The sequence below is a fragment of the Callorhinus ursinus genome, unplaced genomic scaffold, assembly GCF_003265705.2.
Source record: "Callorhinus ursinus isolate GAN/ISIS: 27379988/994484 unplaced genomic scaffold, GSC_fseal_2.0 scaffold29, whole genome shotgun sequence".
NCBI lineage: Eukaryota > Metazoa > Chordata > Mammalia > Carnivora > Otariidae > Callorhinus > Callorhinus ursinus.
Genome location: NW_027397091.1, coordinates 616387 through 636813, shown reverse-complemented (window position 1 = coordinate 636813; position 20427 = coordinate 616387). Strand labels below are relative to the sequence as shown.

Here is a 20427-nt window from a genome sequence, read left to right as displayed (position 1 = left end):
TCGTGGAAACGCTATCCCTGGTTGCCCATTGGGCCACTGCCCTTCCAGGCTGATTCCAGGCCTTATCCCCAGGCACCCAGGGCTCCCCTCTAGACTCCCATGCCCTCAAAAAAGCTGAACACTCCGAAAAAAGGGGAAAAAAAAGGAACACAATTATTTTGGTTCCATTCTTTGCCCTGAACTATCTGGGCAATGGATAGGAGTAGAGAACTTAAAATGAATGACTAATTCTTTGTAAAACAGAGAGTATTTGATTAATGTAAATGAGGATGGTGGTCATGATAAGCCTCAACACTACCTAAAGATCTAGGAAGCTCTTTCTTACCTCTGGGATGATAACTAGACCAAATATTAAGCCAAAAAGGACGAGGTTAACTCCATACATCCATCGGAGAAAGATGAAATATGATGCCACAGAAGAACCAAAGTGACCTGGCATAAGAAAACGCAGCAGGGTTTACATGTTGTGGGTGGAGGAAGGTAGCACGACCAAGCACTTTGTGAGTGTGATGGATTCAGTTTGCACATCAGTCTGTGGAACGGATAGTCCAGATAAATAACCTGAGGCTGTGTGGGGCTAACCAATCTACCTATGTTCCCGCAATCAGAAAATGAAGAAACACGATTTAAATCTTGGCCTGACTAGCTCAAAGCCCATTCTGTTTTCTAACACCACAGGACCTGTGAAATAATCTGATCAGTGGGTCAAGGACACAATCCAAGCCCTTGGAAAACTCTTTAGTAAACCAGCTAAACACAGCTACGCCAAAATACTCACTTTCAATGTCCTTGATCTTCATTTCCCAGGGTATACATTGAGTCTTGAAATTATCAAAGTCTCTCTTAAACTTGACCCACTTCTGAAATTAAACAGGTAATATACTCAGTTCACTAACATGTTGCCTTGGGGCCTGGAGGGACACACGGGAGGGACATGTTGTTGCTGACGTGTCAACACCAAAGTCAGGAGCAGGGTGAGAGAGAAGCCAGCACAGCATAATGCCTTGTGTTTGTCTGTAGTGCTGATAAAATTTCACGTTTGGACGGTGTATATATGAACTTAGGAATTCTGTATATACTTTTGGCTTGGGGGATCAAATTGGGTTAGCAACCTCTGATGCAACTTTTTTTTTTTAATCTCAAACATTCAAGGGGGGAAAGAAATCTCACAACTCTCACATCCACATTTGGCAGACAGCCAAGTGCCTAAATCTGATAGGAATTGTTGCTCAAGCCCAGCAGTGTTGGAATTGGTAGAACCTCAGCCCATGGCTTCCATTCTTCTCCTGGTGAGAACAGCCTGTTTTTTTTGTTCTTGTTCTTGTTTTTGTTTTTCCGAAAGGAGTTAGGAAGGCATTTTGCTTCTTTCCATGGTCCCTTCCCAGCTCCAACACTCAGAGTTTGTACCAGTTGGAAACCTGAGTAGCTGTCTGCTGATTGGGTGAAAATTTGTCAGTCTCAAGGGGCTTGCTCTCCAAAAACCCTACTCCTTGGAAATACATCTATTTGGAACTTAAATTAAAAAAACTCATAGAAAACAGTGGACAAAGAGGTAGTGGGGAGAAGATCCTAAGATCAGTTTCTATTACTACAAAGGTCTAAGAACTTGCTCATGAAGGAAGTGAGGTTTCCCGTGTAAATTCACTAAAGGCTCAAAAGGAAAATTTATCTGAAGGGATCAGATACGTTTCCAGACCTGCAGGCTTTGAACGTATCCTGATGGGATGATTGCTATACAAGGAAGGAAGGCACCTGTCGAAAAGGACTGTGGTCAGAGGTGCAGTAGAGAAGAGGAGCCTGGTGGATAACAATAGCAAAGCTATCCCTCAAACAGGAAGGGGTGTGGAAATTAACAGATGGCGGGCATCAGGCATTCCAGTCCCACTGCTTTATCTACCTTCCCTAGCTCTGATTCCACGCTCAAAATTCATCTTTGGTGGCTTATTTGGTTTTCTATGTAAGTCTGTCTATAAAGAAAGCATTGCCTATCACCTGGGCTGTGAGTATTTTGGTTTCTATGGTAGTGATTTGTGGTTGCAAGTTAACCGATTGGAATTGGGATTATGGTCTAGCTACCCACATAAAGTAATTCTACTATCAAAAATAAAAGGTGCAGCTGATGTGAACTCCTCACATTTCCAGTTCTCTCATGGTTATTTCTCCTTGTAAATTAATAATCCAGCACCTGGTTTTACCTATCAGTCTCAGAAGCTTTATTAATATGAGTCTTCCCCTGAGGGATGGATCCCCTGTCAGCGTGCTGATAAAATCAGTACAGAATATAGACTTGCAAGAGCGAGGGCCAAGAGGGATAATGAACATTGTCAAAGGAGGCCCCTGGGGACAGCCTGCCAGTTAGTTGATCACTTGGCAACCATCTGACAGCCCCTCGAGGCTGTGGGCATCTTGGCCTGAAAAGTGATGCCCTGGAGGTGGGGCAGAGGCCAAGAAAGTCTCAGAGAAGCTCAGCATTGAAGCTCTTATCCTTCAATGGTTTAGAGAATCAGAAAACTGGGATGGAGTGTGGCCAGAAGAAGACCCCAGCTCCCTTCCTCAGAGCCACGTGAGATGGTAGCTGCAGTCCCGGGACTGGGCTGTTAAATGTGCAAGTTGTCTTGGTCTCCAGCTCTATATAGAAAAAGGATTTCAGATAGTGGGTGACCAAGACGCGGGCAGGCTACGCATTCTGTGAATGAAATCCAGATCTGAATGACTGAGACACCCAGTGAGGTCTGAGCAATAGTGTCGCAGAACAAGGAAAAGGGGACAAGACTCTGCAATTTTTGAAAAGCACGTAGGCTACATAACTAATTTTGAGAAATGATTCACTATTCTTACTGGGATACAAGAAATAGGGTTTCTAAGTAAAAGATAATTTGGGATTTTAAAAAGAACATAAGTGAAGTGTGGAAGGATTATAAGGTAGCTAAAAGCTCAGTAATCGGGGCGCCTGGGTGGCTCAGTCGGTTAAGCGACTGCCTTCGGCTCAGGTCATGATCCTGGAGTCCCTGGATCGAGTCCCACATCGGGCTCCCTGCTCAGCGGGGAGTCTGCTTCTCCCTCTGACCCTCCTCCCTCTCGTGCTCTCTATCTCTCATTCTCTCTCTCTCAAATAAATAAATAAAATCTTAAAAAAAAATAAAATAAAAGCTCAGTAATCGAAGGAAAATAAGCATTAGATGTAATAAAGACTATAATTGAAACAGAAGGAAATGGATTCAATGATACTGGGAACAAAACTGAGAAATTTCTGAGAATGCAAAGAGAGAAAACAAAGAATTTAAAACAACGAAGGAAGGTAAACACAGACAGGATTGATAGCCATCCTTTTCCTAGGGAAGAAGCTAGAACTATTTGCTAAACAGAATTATTTATTGAAGGTATATTTGAAGAGCACGTTCCTCAGTTGGAGAAAAAGAAGATGTAAGCATGCAGTTAAGTGGTTAATAGTTTCTAGATAAAATTAATAAAATGACCCATGGATAGTCATCAGGCAAAAAAACTGAAAAAAGGAGAAAAAAAATAGTATTAGGAATAAAAAAGACCCAAACCCAACATATACAGAAAGTAATTCCAAAAATTATGGGACCACCATCTTCAACTTTTTGGTAATACATATGAAGATCTTAATGGAATAAATGGGTTTTTGGAAGAATATGAAATATCCAAACGTCCCCCAAGAAAAAGATAAAGCTCAAATGCACCAATGAACAAAGAATACACGAAAAAACTATCCAGGTGTTATATAAAAATGGACGATTTATCAAACAATGTGTCTGGGTTTGGAGCTTGAGAAATAAGATCTCAGTGCTTTAACCTCATCAGTTTTGTGAGTTTACAGTTCTTCACTGGAGAAGAAACGAATCTCAGATACACTGAAGTCCTCGCAGATAAATGTAGAAAAATTGACAGGAGACAGTTTCTATTCCTGGACAAATCAGCTGGTTGGCTGGACCTCACACTGAGGATTCTGGGGGAGCTGAACAGAAATGGAGAGCCTGGGCAGGTGCCTGTGATGGTCACCTGGGTTCAGAGGCTGAGCAAGCCCTTCCGAGGGTTTGGCTTGCTGCCTCTGCACCACCCACCTTAGCCACCAGCATCCTATAGGCATACAGTCGCTTGCCTTTCCCCTTTCCCAAGACTCCTTCGTACTTCTTCACAAATTCTTGGGCCTCCCTGGTTAGGAAAAAAAAGGGGGGGGTGGTAGAGGCAGAACTTCAATTAACACCAAACGAAAAGAAATCTGAACTATGAGAGAGCATATGTATATGTGGCTGAAAGCCTGAAGTGTTTTTATACCCCTAGTTAGAATGTAAGCTCCGTGAAGGCAGGGTATTTTGTCTGTCTCGTTCACGGAAGTTTCCCAAATGCTAAGAAGAGTGCTTAATACATGATAGGCACCTGTAGGCAGAATTTTGGCCCCCACGACTTTCGCCCCCTGGTGGCACACCCATGAATGGCAAAAGGGACTTGGCAGATGGAATTAAAATTCCGGAATTTAAAATTGGGAGATTATCCTGGATTCTCTGAAAGGGCCCAGAGGAATCACATGAGCCCTTAAACCCAGAAGAAGAGAGAGAGTCAGAGAGAGACGTGGCAGAGGGGGAAGTCGGACAAATCAGAAGCAAGAAAATTCTCCACCCTCTGTTGCTGGGTCCCTCGAGAGGAAGCCACATGGAAAGCAAGAGAAGGAAGCAAATTCTGCCAAAACCCAGCGAGCTTGGAAGAAGACCTCTAGCCCCACATGGGAACCTCAGCCCTGCTGATACCTTGATTTTATAGGGGTGAGACCCTGCGCAGGGAATCCAACCATGCCACAGCTGGATTTTTGACCAGCAGCACTGTGAGCTGGTAGCTAAAGGAGTATCGTCTTAAACAGTTATATTTGTGGCCCATTTGTTGCAGCAGCAATAGAAACAGACACAGCAAAACAGGTGAGGGGGACGAAGGGGTCAAAAATTCCAGTTATAAAATAAGTAAGTCATGGGGATGTAAAGTACAGCCTAGGGAATATAGCCAATAATATTGTAATAACGTTGAATGGTGACAGATGGTAGCTAGACTTATCGTGGTGAGCACTGCCTGATGTATACACACGTGGAATCACGCTCTTGCGCACCTAAAACGAATATAATACTGTATGTCAACTCTACTTCAGTGAAGAAAGGGAAAATGAATACAGTATTCAGTAGACATTTGTGGGACTGCATGAATGTTGAATGAGGGAGTGACTATATCCCGGGAAGGCTGGATGAGAAACACATGGATCAGTTTGTCCATTTCGTATCCGGGGTGGTGTGCTGGGGCTGGTGAGAACGGGCTCCCGAGTACCCAGTGTTAAATATTCAGGAACTTGGCCACCCAGCTGTTAAACTGTTGGTAGCTTGAAATTGGCCTGGGTGGGAGTATTTAGACCATGGAAATCAGCAAAGGCTGCAAATCAGGCCCCCTTCATCGCAGCCCCCAGAGAGCCAGTTTTTCAGCAGTCCCTGGATAGAGCCGCACAATTGGAGGAGGATTCCTTTCAGGATGGCCAGGAGAGGGCGCTGTGGAGCTGCGTGTCGGCTGCTACGGCTACAGCCCCCACTGTTTGCTACACGATCCCTAACCCACCTCCAAAGTCTATGTGCAGGCAGAGCAAGCGTCAAAGTCACATTCTAACCTCAGGTTAATCTTGAAGCTGGTTTTATTCCGATGTCTCCCTATTAATGAGGCTGACTGTCTAGCTCCCGAGCCCCCGAGGTCAAAAGCTGGTCTGTAGGGGATTAAGCCTCCTTAATGGGATCAGCTCCCTGTTTCCCCCCCAAGGCAGGACATGTCCTGGCAGTTAGTTATCTGTGGCTACCAACACAGCCATGCCACGAAAAAAAAGTTTTCATGAAATTTGTATTTTTGTTCTCTTCCTGTATTTTACAAGTGAGCAGAGGCTCCTAAGCCCTTGGAGTTTGTGAGTTTAAATGCACCAGCTTTTGGGGCACCTGGGTGGCTCAGTCAGTTGAGCGTCCGACTCTTTGTTTCGGCTCAGGTTATGATCTCCTGGGCCGTGGGATCGAGCCCCACCTTGTCGGGCTCTGCGCTCAGTGGGGAGTCTGCTTGGAGAGTCTCTCCCTCTGCCCCTCTCCCCAGTCTCTCTCTGTCTAGAATAAATAAACAAATCTTTAAATGTGCCAGCTTTTAAGATTTGGGGACTTCAAGTGAGAATTCTCCAAAAAGCCAGCTCATCTTCCTGAGCCATTGGGCCCGGCAGCAAATGTTTCTCTTTTTGATATCCAGACTCTGTGTCTAGACCCCCAGAGAGCCCTCAGGAGAACAGAGGGCCGTGCCCAGCACTGGGTACAAACTCTGAGGACCATTCACTATGAAAAGCCCACCTGGTTTAAGAATTTTGGAGGACACAGAAAGCTTTTCTGGATACAGGGAAGATATGGAAATAGTAACAACTAACTTTTTGCAGCAAACTCCTTTTTAAACATGTTACCTATAATCCAGACTGTCCCATTATTCCTTACCAGAGAGTATTTGGTTTATGGAAACATTGGCTCCTGCCCTGTACTTCCCGATTGTTGCAAATCTTACTTCTGTAAGGTGCTTCTGTCCCCTCCTTGTCACCAAGTGTCCTTTGAAAAGGGAACTTCCCGCAAACTGGCCTCTCTTTTTTCCTCAAACCTGATGGTGTGTGGTAAATGCAGTGAAAAGGCAAGAGAGGAGGCATCCTGTTTTGAGGAAGCTTTTAGGGGTGTGGATCTCAAGGTCACCTTTGGCAGGTGATGATTAACCCCTCAGGCCCCTCCAGCACTCAGCAGAGGAGGAAGTTACTGGAGAAGAGGCTTTCAGGCGCAGACACAACTCAGACCACACTTCAGAATCCCCCCCCGTTTGCCTCCTGGAAGACCCTCCTTGTGAGTAAAGTGAACACAAACCAGTTGGGAAAACACGCTTAGGATGGCCAGTGATGGGGGCACCTGGGTGGCTCAGTCGTTAATCGTCTGCCTTCGGCTCCGGTCATGTTCCCAGCGTCCTGGGATCGAGCCCCGCATCGGGCTCCCTGCTCAGAGGGAAGCCTGCTTCTCCCTCTCCCACTCCCCCTGCTTGCGTTCCCTCTCTCACTGTGTCTCTCTCTGTCAAAGAAATAAATAAAATCTTGAAAAAAAAAAAAAAGGCTAGTCAGTGATGGCTGCTGGGAGGGGAGGAGATGTACTGTGTGGTTTTTAGTGCCAGAGCCCCAGGCAGGATTCTGTGCCTCGCAGGGTGGCAGTTTTCCTCTAGAAATGAGGATAATGATACGAGAATCAGGTGCATGAAGGCACGCACTGTGAACATAGCGATTTCATTCGGCAGGCTTCTGAGGAAGCGGTAGCTCCTAGGGTGGACAGCTGGTCAGACTCTGTTAGCTCAGGGGGCTGGCGTGAGGGGCCCCTGCTCCCCCAGGTGCCTGGACCAGGGGCTTGGTAACGTGGCCTCCCACAATGGGAACACTCTGAAGCTGACCTATGGCATTTCTCAGAGACATTATATACCTCCCCAAACTCCTCCCTGGTGAAAGCGCTCAGGTTCAAAATCACACTTAACTTCGAGATGCAGAGGTAAAAACAGACACAGGGCAGCTCTGTGTTCCTCACAGAACGTGGCTGTCCCATATGGAACACTGGGAGAAAGTAGGAGCCAGCCTAAAATCTAGAAGATGCCTGGAGGTAGGAAGGAAACAATGATGGTCCAAAGGAGGTGGCTAGGGGTTGGTACATAAAGGGTATTGTGACTTCCTTTTCAAATACATCCTCTTCTGAGGGAAGCCAGTTGCCATGTCATGAGGACATTCAAGCAGCTTATGGAGAGAAACTGAGGCCTCTTTCTTTTTTTTTTTTTAATTTTTTTCTTTTTCTTTTTTAAAGATTTTATTCATTTATTTGAGAGAGAGAATGAGATAGAGAGAGCATGAGAGGGGGGAGGGTCAGAGGGAGAAGCAGACTCCCTGCTCAGCAGGGAGCCCGATGCGGGACTCGATCCCAGGACTCCAGGATCATGACCTGAGCCAAAGGCAGTCGCCCAACCAACTGAGCTACCCAGGCGCCCTAAATTTTTTTTTCTTTTTAGATTTCATTTATTTGTTTGAGAGAGAGAGAGACAGAGATAGTGAGAGAGAGCACAAGTGGGGAGGAGAGGGAGAAGCAGGCTCCCCGCAGAGCAAGGAGCCCGATGCGGGGCTCGATCCCAGGACCTCGGGATCATGACCTGAGCCGAAGGCAGTCGCTTAACCGACTGAGCCACCCAGGTGCCCCCTGAGGCCTCTTTCTAACAACCAGCACCAACTTGTCATGCATGTGAGTGAGCCACCTCGGAAGTGGATTCACCAGCCCCATTCAAGCCTTCAGATGACTGCAGCCCTGTCCAACATCTTGACCCAATCTTATGAAAGACTCCAAGTCAGAACTGCCCAGCTAAGCTGCTCTGGACTTCTGATCCATAGAAGATAGTAAATGTTCATTATTGTTTTAAACTACTAAGTTTTGGGATAATTTATTACACATCCCTAGATAATACACTGTAGAACCCAAACCACTTGGTGCTGACACATTTAGGTTTGTTATGTCTTCCTCTTGGTGGATTGACACTTTTATCATTCTGTAATGTTCCTTTCTGTCCCTCTTAATTTCCTTTACTCTGAAGTTGACTTATTTGGTATTTCCATAGCTTCTTCTACTACTTTATTTTGGTTAATGTTTGCATGGTGTATATATTTTTCCCATCTTTATACTCTCAACCTACATATATCATCATATTTAAAGTGAGTTTCTAATGGACTGTATGCACTTAAGTCATTTTTAAAATTACTCTCCTGGTCTGTCTTTTAATTGGTGTATTTAGACCACTTACACTTAATGTAATTACTGATATGTTAACATTTAAACCTACCACTTTACTTTTTGTTTTCTGTTTATTCTTTCTGTTTTTCATCTCTGTATTCCTTTTTCCTGTAGGTTACTTGAATATTTTTTAGGATTCCATTTTGGTTTATCTATGACGCTTTTTAGTGTTATCTCTTTCTATGGTCTTTTCAGTAGTTGCTCTAAGTATTACTGTATATTACCATATAATGTAATATGTAATGTAAGGTGTGTGTGTGTGTGTGTGTGTGTGTGTGTGTGTGTGTGTGTGTGTATGTATTCAATATCTACTGGTGCTGACATTTTACTAGGTAAAGTATAGAAGTGTTACCTCCCTTTATGTCCCTTTGCCCTCCCATTTATAATTGTCTTAAATATTTTCTCTATATTCATTGAGAACCACATTAGATGGTGTTATAATTTTTCTTCAACTGTCAAACATAATTTTAAATACTCAAGAGGAGGGCGCCTGGGTGGCTCAGTTGGTTAAGCGACTGACTTCGGCTCAGGTCATGATCCTGGAGTCCGGGATCGAGTCCGGCATCGGGCTCCCTGCTCGGCAGGGAGTCTGCTTCTCCCTCTGACCCTCTTCCCTCTCGTGCTCTCTATCTCTCATTCTCTCTCTCTCTCAAATAAATAAATAAAAAATCTTAAAAAAAATAAATACTCAAGAGGAGAAGGAAAATCTATGACAGTTTCCAATATTTTTGCTCTTACCATATTCTTCCTTCCTGATGTTCCAAGATTCTTTTATCATTTCCTTTTTATTTAGAGAATTTACTTTAGCCATTCTTTTAGGGTAAATCTGCTGGTAATGAATTCTTCTAGGTTTCCTTCATCTGAGAATGTCTTGATTTCTTCTTATTCTTTTTTTTTTAAGATTTTATTTCTTTGAGAGAGAGCGAGCACGCGTGCACACACATGCACATGAGCAGGGGGAAGGGCAGGACCCTAAGATCATGACTTGAGCTGGTCAGACGCTTAACGGACCGAGCCACCCAGGTTTCCCAATTTCTTCTTCTTCTTCAAAGATAGTTTTGCTGGCTATAGAATTCTGGGCTGACAATTCTTTTATTCAGCACTTGAAAAATTGTGCCACCTTCCTTTGTCCTCTAGGGCTTCTAATAAGAAATTTGCTGTCATTCTAACTGTTTCCCCTTATAGGTAATGCATCATTTCTCTCTGACTGCTGGTAAAAAGTTTGACTATGATGTGTCTTGACATGGATTACTTTGGGTTCATCCTGTGTAGGGTTTATTTAGTTTTCTTGAGCCTGTAAGTTTTGCCAAATTTGAGAAATTTTTAGTCATTATTTCTTTGAAGACTTTTTCAACCCTACCCTCTTTCTTCTCTTTTCTAGGACTCCTCCCCCTACCCTCTCATGTCCAGGATGAGGGACGTGGAAGAAACACTAATGTTTGAGCATTTATTATAGTCCCACATGTCCCTGAGATTCTGCTCATTTTTTTTCCTCCCAGACTATTTTCTCTCTATTGTTCAGATTGGGTAATTTCTCTTACTCTGCCTTCAATTTCATTGATTGTTTGCCTTCTCCATTCTGCTGCTGAGCCCACTAATCCAGGTTTTTATAATTTCACTTGTATTTTTTTACTTCTAAAACTTCTAGTCTTTCTTTACATCTTCTATTTCTTTTCTTAGGCTTTCTATTTCTTCATTAGTTTCATGTGTTCATAATTGCTAGTGAAGCACTTTTATGATAGTTTCTTTAAAATCTTTGCTACGGGGCACGTGGGTGACTCAGTCGTTAAGCGTCTTCCTTCAGCTCAGGTCATGATCCCAGGGTCCTGGGATCGAGCCCCGCATCGGTCTCCCTGCTCAGCGGGAAGCCTGCTTCTCCCTCTCCCACTCCCCCTGCTTGTGTTCCCTCTGTTGCTGTGTCTCTGTCAAATAAATGAATAAAATCTTTAAAAAAATAATAAAATCTTTGCCAGCTAATTCCAGCACATATGTCATCTTGGTGTTAGCATCTTCAGTTGTCTTTTATCATTCAGCTTGGGATCTTCCTCGTTCTTGGTAGGATGAGTGATTTTCAGTTGAAGCCTGGACGCTTTGGATATTATAAGACTCGGGATCTTGTTGAAATCTTCTGCTTTAGCAGGCATCCTCTGCCACTGCTTCAGTGAGTGAAAGGGATGCTGTCTGGTTGCTTCCAGGTGGAAGTCCATGCTCCTCACTTGGCCCACTTTGGCATCCAAGGCTGGGTAGGAGCTCTTCATTACTGCTGAGCAAGGATGGGAGTTCAGGCTTCCAACCAGTTTCTCCTCACATCTTCCTGGCTAGGAGGGATGCCTTGTTACTGCCAGGTGGTGGTGAAAGTCCAGACTTGCCTTGTGGCTTGCACAGACACCAGAGGGAGAGGGACGGTTCCTTACTGCCCGGTGGGGAGGAAAGTCCCTGCTCCCTACTCAGCCTCCTCTGATACCACTCTGGTGGGGGCACTGGGGGCACCAGTTATAACCTGGCAAGGGAGGAAATCTAGGCTTCCCCACTTGGCCTTTGCTGCCAGGGGCAAGGATGGGGCTGCTGTTCCGTTTGTGGGGCTTGGCTAGAGTAGGACTGTTATTGCCTAAGAGTTTTCTGTCTTGCCAGACTGTCCCTTTCCTGGTCCTTTGACTAGAGAGAGCAGATTTTTCTTGAGGTGTTTTTTTGTCTGTGCGTGTCCGTCCATGTTTCTGGGTTGCCAGCTTCTCTAATATCCAGTCTGGGAAATAGAGGGCAAGAAGAAAATCCCAGGGCACCTGGGTGGCTCAGTTGGTTAAGCAGCTGCCTTCGGCTCAGGTCATGATCCTGGAGTCCCGGGATTGAGTCCCACATCAGGCTCCCTGCTTGGCAGGGAGTCTGCTTCTCCCTCTGACCCTCTTCCCTCTCGTGCTCTCTATCTCTCATTCTCTCTCTCAAATAAATAAATAAAATCTTAAAAAAAAAAAAAAGAAGGAAATCCCAGAACTCAATGCCCGATCAATCCTTTGGTCCTGAGGTCCTTAACCAGACCGTCTTCTTCTGTCCACCTTTCTGAGTCTTCTTATGTTTGCTTTACAGATAATGTCCAGGGTTTTAGCTGTACTTAGTGGGAAAAATAGGCAGAAGAATATCTACCCCATCTTCCTGGAAGTGGAATTCTTCAGATCTCTCTGAAGAACGCAAGCAGCTTGGGTAATTTTCTAAGATATCAGGCTTCTGATAAAGTTGAGAAACACACCTGATTAATTCTCTGGTTAAAGCAAACATCCCTGACTCATGGGCCTTAGCAGCTCTTTTGCCAACATCATGGCCTATCTTAGGTTCTTAATAATACCTTTTGCAATATCTTCTCTGATCCATCTTTGTTCCCCTCCTCATCTCCTCTCCACAGAGTCTGCCACAGAAGATGGTCAAGCCTTAATAATGGCAAGAACTACCATTTACCAATTGTACACCGCGTGCTGGACACTTAACATAAATATTTTGAATTGGTCCGAACAACTCTACAAGGTAGATAGTAATTATTATTCCCATTTGTAAATGAGGAAGGTGAGGCCCAGAGGGCTTCTTAAGGGAAGGAAATCATCCTGAGGGCCACTGACTAGCCAGCCAAAGCCACCTGGATGCAGCAGGGGTGGGAGCGCAGGTTTGCCCCAGTTCACCACTGGTGTTCTTCATGTGTTACAGTCCTTCCTTGGTTGTCCCAATAACTATGCCCACGTCAGCCAGCCGCCTGAGTGGGCCAGAGACTGGGGTCTCCACACCATTGCTTCTGAAAAAAAAGATGTAGGGGTGCCTGAGTGGCTCAGTCAGTTAAGCGTCTGCCTCTTGATTTTGGCTCAGGTCATGATGTCAGGGTCATGAGATCGAGCCCCGGGTCGGGCTCTGCGTTCAGTGTGAGTTTTCTTGGGATTCTCTCTCTCCTTCTCCCTCTGCCTCTCCCCCAGCTCTCTCTAAATAAATAAATAAAATCTTAAAAAATAAAAATAATAAAAGAAGACGTAGTCTGGTAATGCTACTTGCAACGGAAGACCTCACTGCCAGAAGAGGAAATCATAGAGGATGCAAAGGGATACATTCTAGAACGTTTAGTAACTCTAGAGAGATGGTTACCAATGGAGAGTGCAGGCACCAGAGCCAGAATCCCTGAGTTCAAATGCTAACTGAGCCACTTAACTCACCTTGCGAACCAGGGGCAAATGACTTGATTGCTCTGTGTCTCAATTTGCTCATCAGTACATGGGGGACAATAAGAATAGTCCCTGTATCACAGGGTGGCTGTAAGGATCAAGTGGGCTGTGACACACACCAGCACTCAGAACAGTGTCTGGGACACAGGAAGCCCTCAGCAAGTGGAGGCAATTTATCAGAAAGAAAGAATCGTGAAAGGTGAATGAGACACAGCTCTGCAGAGCAGAGCATCCCGTCAAGTGAGGACACAGTACCTTGGGGATCAGAGGGACCATAAATAACTCAGCCTGAAAGCAGGGAGGGCACTGGGGAGCTTCCCTGAAGAGGGGACATTGGCCTGAGTCAATGTCAAGCAGCTTTCTGCTGCTGGCAGAAAGCAAAGATCTAGGCAGAGGCGCCAGCTTGCTTCGAGAGAGGCAGAGGCTCCCTGGCCTTAGACTTTGAGTCCGAGAGGAGGAGTCTTGGGAGAGGGAAGAGGAAGGAGGGAGGCCTGCAAGGGAGAGGCCAGTGTTGGCTGAGGATCCCTGCCCCAGGGACAGATGCATGGGTCAGTTCAGCTTCCCAGGCTTTAGCCACTTCCCACTCACCCCAAGAGCAGAAGCTCTGCCCTCGGGCTGGAGGAGATGTCAGACTTCTCCTCTGGGCAGCTAGACAGCCCTCAGGAACTTTCCCAGTCCCTGCAACTTCCAGCTGGCTGGAGATCTCATTTCCATAAGCACTTCGGTCGCTCTTTTTCCACTGTTAATAAAAGATGTGTTCAGGTGACACCTGAGTGGGGGTGAGGCTCTGCGAGGGTGACAGATGGCTGTTCTGCGCCCCCTGACAGGAAAAAGAACCTGGCTCCGAGGGACTAGGGAGAAGGGTCTCGGAAAAAGGGGCTGAGAAGGCAGACAGCCACTGCCTAGAGCTGTCCCTGCCACCCGAACTGTAGCCGCCAGCCGCATGGGATGATTTAATTGAAACAAATTATTATTATTAACATTATTAGTATTATTTTAATAAAACCCAAACCATCTGTGCCTTGGTCACATTCACTACTCTTCAAGCGTTTACTGGCCACGTGCGGCTATTGGCTGCAGTGTTAGTTCGGATTTAGAGTACTCCCATCATCCCCAGCGCTTGTGGGTCCGCACTGGCCGGTGGGTACCACAGGGACGCATTTCTTCCTGTGGCTGTGTAGGACACGATATAATAATTTGCTGGCATGGAGTAAGCTCTGTTTACCAGAACCCTGTCCCGTGTTCGTACAGCCAGCATCTTGGCGGCGCCTCTCGGGGGCAAACCGTGAGGCCCAATGTGTCAAAACACAGCTGCCAAATTGTTCGACGTAATAGAGGGTGAGGCATTTGACTTGAGCGATGGGAAACTCATGTGTGAGAGGAGCCAGGGAAAAGGGCTTCATGAAGAGGGAAGGGGAGAGGGAGTGCCCCCTCCAACCCTGTGGCAGAAAAGCCAGGGGGGAACCTGGGGGGAAATGGTAATGTTGGATGGGTTTTGTTTTAGTTTTTTTTTTTTTTAAGTAGAAAATCAGAAGTTAAGCAATGTGACTCTCACAGCAGGGACGTGAGACTCATAAAATGCTTGGTGGGCCGGCCTTTCATATGGAAGCCGGAGCTGAAAACAGGAGTCAGGGCCTTGGGTGTGAGGCCTGAACAATATTCATGGAGCATCATGGCAGGCTTGGTCCGGGGTCAGGCACTCAGGCCACGACAGTAGCTGAGACAGACCCACTCCCTGCTCCCCCCCGCCCCAATACACACAGGTGAGTGTGCTACACAGGGAGCCGTTCTGGGTGCCTAAAGAACACAGAGGGAGTTCTGAACTTGTCGAGGTGGGGGGGGTGTCACAGAATGCCCCCCAAGGAAGGTATGTCTGTGTTGGGTTGTGAGGGAGGCACAGAAGCCACGGGATGAAGGGGAAGGGGTGTGGGACCGAGGGAAGTCAGGCAGCGTGGAAAGGTCGGCTCTAGGCCAGACCGCCGTGATCCTCTGTCTCTCCCGCCAGACCCTGTTCGGCGCTGGCCAACCGCAGGGCCTCCATCAACAGCCTCCCACTCAGGCTTGTCTGGGCTCTAACAGCCCCCCACTCATGCACTGTGCTTGTGCTGGGGAGCGAGGGTACCAAAGCAGAGCGGGAGGGTGAATCCCCCTTCCTGTCAAGTCTTCTTGGGGCCGAGAAGGGGAAGGGGCTCTGGGGCCATCGGAAGGACCTGAGGCTTTTGGACATCAAAAGGCCCTGGTGGACCACCACCCACTCACCTGAGCTCCCTAAGCTTTTTCGTCATGGGCCAGGGCTTGTTCCGCATGGTGGCAATGAGCTTCTTCGAGTCTTCCACCTGCTCCAGGATCCGGGCCCGTTCCTCCTCTGACAGACACTCTGGTCCAGAAGCGCTGGAGGCCAAGGACGGTGGTCTGGAGGCAGGGCCAGGGCAGAGCAAGGGAGAGTGAAAAGCTGGCAAGTGTCTTCAGGTGCTCTGTGGAATGCAGAGAAGCCCACAGGCAAGGCGAGTGGGCTGTGTTCCCTGGCCCTCCCAGCCCTGACCACCCCTCAGAGGCCCGTGCCTGCCCAGAAGCCCTCAGTGACTCCCCCTGCCTGTCAGAAGAAGCCACCCCTCTGTCCTGTAGCCCAAAGCACCGGGACAGTTGCCTCCTCCGACTCCATTTCTCTGAGTCCTCCCCACCCACCACATTTGAGCACAATTCTCTGCTCAGTAGAAATAACCCGAGGGCGCCTGGGTGGCTCAGTCGTTGAGCGTCTGCCTTCGGCTCAGGTCGTGATCCCGGGATCCTGGGATCGAGCCCCGCATCGGGCTCCCCGCTCCGCGGGGAGCCTGCTTCTCCCTCTCCCACTCCCCCTGCTTGTGTTCCCGCTCTCGCTGTCTCTCTCTCTCTGTTGAAAAATAAATAAAATCTTAAAAATATTTATAAAAAAAAAAAGACATATAACCCGACCCACATGTTGCAATTTAAAATTTTGTAGTAACCACATTAAAATGACAAAAGGAGATGGCCAAGTTAATTTTAATGATACATCTCACTGAATCCAATGTGTCAAAAATTGTCATTTTAACATGTAACCCATATAAAAATTATTAATGGGATATTTTATATTCTTCTTGTACTGTCTTCAAAATCTGGTGCTCATCCCACAACCACTGTGCATGTCAAATCAGACATTAAATTTTCCTCGAACATATTTGATCTGTATCTGGGATTTCATAAAATTTGTAGTTGAAATGGTAGATTCACATACCCAGGTTGTTTTAGACATACTTAAAAGTTTCCCAACAGGGCACCTGGGTGGCTCAGTTGGTTAAGCAACTGCCTTCGGCTCAGGTCATGATCCTGGAGTCCCAGGATCGCGTCCCGCATGGGGCTCCCTGCGAAGCAGGGAGTCTACTTCTCCCTCTGACCCTCTTCCCTCTCATGCTCTCTCTCTACCATTCTCTCTCAATAAATAAATAAAAATCTTAAAAAAAAAAAAAAGTTTCCCAACAAATGAGTCAAGTAGCAAAAGGTCATTTCCCTTTGACATTTGCTTCTGCATTGACAAAAGCAGTTTGCCTTTTATTTTTAAGAGGAAATGCACTGGCTTCAAAGTTAAATTGATTTCAAAGCTATAGCTGTCTGTCCGAGTTAAGTAAATTCACAAACTCTTGTGTCAACCCCCTAGTATTAACACTGCATTAAAAAGAAAGGAAATTAGAAATTCAGTGCCTTGGTCGAGTTGGCCACAGTCCAAGGGTTCAGCACGCCGGCTGGTGGGGACGGTACTGGACGGCACAGGAGCAGGCAGCTTCCAGCTAGAACCCCTCTCCCCACGTGAGGAGCCTCAGCATCTCACAGACAAGACGATGCATTCGCCTTCCACAAAATCCTCGTTCGTGTGTGCGCTCCTTACAGCATCCTTCACTCCCAGACTCAGTGACTCTGGGAGGGACACCAGCCCCCCGAGGTGAGGGGGGGTGCAGGAAAAGGCCAGGCCCCAGCTGCCTTCTTAGCAAATTCCATAAACGGAAACACCAGGATGTGGGCTTGGGTTAGAGAACAATCTACAGCAGTGCCTGTGAGTCTTAATTTCTGAGGAATTCAAAGAGGACAGAGGTGAGAGGCGGGGTCCCAACCCTTCACTGCTGGGAACCCTTGGGCACATCCCATGATGGTTGCCTTTGAGTCTTTCCACGGGGGTTCCCTCAGTCTGGGGCTGGGGAGCATTCAGTCATTGCTTGTTCAAATGCCACCTGTACTTTGAGGACCGGCTGGAACGCTTACCTTCTCCGTGGAGGAATCCTGATGTCCCAGCGCCCCCCCAAGAAGGCATTTCGTTAAATCCTTTCTCAGATACATATTGCTTTCTGCCTTGTCTTGTGATGACTGATGCCCATGGCCTATCTCCGCTGCTAGACTGTCAGCTGCTGGGAACAGGACTGAGTCTTCTCTGTCTCTTTGTGCCCTGCCCCTGCACTCAGCTGACTTTGCATCTGCCATCCAGATATCTGCGGTCTGTTTGCGGGGGGGGGGGGGGGGGCAGCCTCCCTCTAAAGTTCAGGACGCTCCAGGGCCCAATCAACGTGCATTCAAGTTCTCTTTAAATTGCTAAGGGCACCATGCTTTCTTTACCCCCTCAGCTGATGTCCAAGGACAATCAGACAGTAGACAAAAGCCCCAACCAAGCCAGGAATGGTTGGCATGGGTGACAGAAGAAATCAGTGGGCCCTTTTGAGGGCCCCAGTTCCCTCTGTAAAGGTGGAGAGGTCCGGTGGAAGAGCCTAGAACCCTGTGGGAAGGAACATCATCTTCACCGTGACACCAATTCCTTCAACTATTTCAAAACCCTCCCCAGCCATTATCAACGGGAATTCTTAAAACATCCCAAGAAGTGAGTAAAGCCAAGATTAATTAAAAAAAAAAAAAAAAAGCCAAGGTTCATTAAAAGCAGGAGTAAAAAAGCCGAGGGAGGCCAAGAGAAGCTGACGTTCCATCAAAATTTGTAGCCAAGGATGGAACTGATTGGAATCCCTGAAGGTCCTCTAGATCGAAGCCACGTATCACAGAAGAGGACACAGGTCCGGATTGGGGAAATGGTGTGCTTAAGTTCTATGGTGACGGCTAAATCCAATTCTGTTCGTCTCTCTCAGTGCCTCTTCCAGAGCTGTGGTGAGCCACCAGCTGAAATTCAGGAGACTTGGGATCTTATCCCACCTGGCTGCCATGTCACCTCCTGCCAGACAGGGGGCACTGGCCCTGAGAGTACCCAGGGGCCAGTCGGCCTGGGATGACCAAGATCCTCATCCCATTTCTGCCGCAGATGGGGAAGCCAGGGTCGTGGACAGGGCAGGGACAAACAGAAGCAGATGAGAGCGGGGTCACCTCTACCAGGGGAGGGGACCTCAGCCCTTCATCAGGGGAGGGAGCGGGGCCACGGGAGAGGAGGGTGCCCATCGAAAAACGCACCTGAACCAGAATCACAACATACCTGTGTTTCTTCGGCCGCTTCCACATCTCCTCCTGCCTTGACACCTCCTTTTCCGTCTTTGGGGGAGCTCTCTGCTTCTTGAGGGAAGCCCTCCCGTCTCTCTTCCTCCTCCCCTTGGACGTCCTCTCTGCGGAGCTCCGCCCCCGCTCCCCCAGCGGCTCCAGGTGTCTCCTGCACTCCGCCTGCTTCCTCCGGGGAGACCCTGGCCTTGGGCTGCCCCCGGCCTGCTCCTTCTGGCCAGGCTGAGCTCCGCGCCTGCCCGCCGCACCTTCGGCTCGGGCAGCCTGCTTCCGTGAGGGTCTCCTCCCGGACCTGTCACCTGCAGGAACAGGAAAGGGACAGTTCTGGCCTCGCTGGCCTCCACCCCAGGAAAATGTCCCCGGCTGTGAGGAATCAGATGTCCAAGATGCTTCCTGGAGCTTGTTGGCCCCAAAGGCCACTTCTTTGGAGACTCTGGTTTGGGATGAGAATTAATGTCTCCCTCCTCTGACTACTTGGCATTACCAGGCTCTTGCCTAAACCTCAGGTAGAAATCTAGGCACATGCCTTTCCTCTTCTTGGGTGTGTAGTTCCTTGGGGTCAGAACTGAGTCATCTCCTGAGCCCCAGGGCCAGCCAAGCATGGGTCTCTGTTTGGCAAGCCTGGACCACTAGCGAGGAAGGGCTGGGCAGGTTCCTTTCCCCAGGAGCTCCTGCCTGACGTGTCCCTGCCTTTGAGTGTGTGTGTATGTTTGTAAGCCATGACTTCGCGGCATTGGCCAATGGCCTGGTTGGACAGAATGGACAGTATGAAATTTCCTCAACAGTTTGCCCAACAGCTACACTAAGTACAACCCTTCGTATAAGCCTTTACGAATTAAATGCAGGGAAATTATCATGCAGTTCTGGTATTAATAACCAACGTCTCCACCACTTACTAGTTGGGTGTCTTTGAACAGGTCACTTGACTGCTCTGAGTCTCAGCTCATCTCTAACATGGGGGATGTTCATCTTACTCCATTAGCTTGTTAATGAACGCAGAACAGTGACTAGAACAGTGACTGACATCTGAGAATGGATGTCATTACCCTAATACTTTTACCCCGAAATAAGATATTTTTTGCTTATAGGAAAAGCACAGGTTTCGAGCTAGACTGCTTTGCCTGAAAAGATCATTTCTATCATTTCTTATCTCTGTGACCACAGATAAATTACTTTTCTTCACCTCAGCTTCTTCATCTGTAAAATGGCTCTAGTATCTCCCATTTCCTTATGTGGCTGAGGGGCGGGGAGGGTTAATTAAAAGCAGGAGTAAAAGGTCCAGCCGGTGAGAAGTACTCAACAAAGGCCCCCTCCCCTCCTGTCTCCAGCCTGCCTTGCCACTGTTGCACTCTGAGCCCCCACATCCGAGTGGGCAGTGCCTGGAAACAGTATTGTGCAGGGCACTTGTTCTCATTGCCCACACGGGCCCCCATCCAGGCTTTTCTGCCAAGGGCAGGGAGATTTTCCCAGCTGCATTGCCAAAGCCCCAACTTTGGGCAAAGCAGAGGAGAAGTTTGCCACCTGCCATTCCCAGCAACAGTGATAGAGTCTGGGATGTGGAGTCCCAGGTTCCCAAATTCTCACCTCTACCCTCCTCCTTACCCAGCCTCTCACGGTTGTGCATGTAATATGGTGGCCCCAGAGGGATTTCCTCTCCGCTTCCCTGACCCTTGAGATTTTACACTCTGAGAAGCAAGCCACCCTGTCAAACAGCAACCAGAACTAGCCAAGGATAAGTGGGGCTGGGTTTGGGCAGACTGAGCCGGGGATTCAGAGTCTGGCTTTCTGGGCTTGAAGTCTGGTTCTGATGGCTGTTGTCTGGGTAGCTCTGGGCAAGTTGCTTATTCTTTCTGAGTCAGCTTCCTTGTAGATACTCC

General features: G+C 47.5%; 1 protein-coding gene across 1 annotated transcript in view; it reads right to left on the bottom strand.

Annotated features, from left to right (window-relative positions):
- Nucleotides 1-20174, bottom strand: part of TMC2 (transmembrane channel like 2) — a 54994-nt gene extending 34820 nt beyond the window's left edge. Inside the window, exons 1-6 of the mRNA XM_025875713.2 lie at nt 20153-20174; nt 18531-18849; nt 15314-15466; nt 4086-4176; nt 779-860; nt 326-432 (exon numbers count right to left, since the gene is read on the bottom strand). Coding sequence (XP_025731498.1) covers nt 326-432; nt 779-860; nt 4086-4176; nt 15314-15466; nt 18531-18849; nt 20153-20174 — 774 coding nt within the window. The remainder of the gene's footprint in view (nt 1-325; nt 433-778; nt 861-4085; nt 4177-15313; nt 15467-18530; nt 18850-20152) is intronic.
- Between the last annotated feature and the right edge of the window lie 253 nt (nt 20175-20427).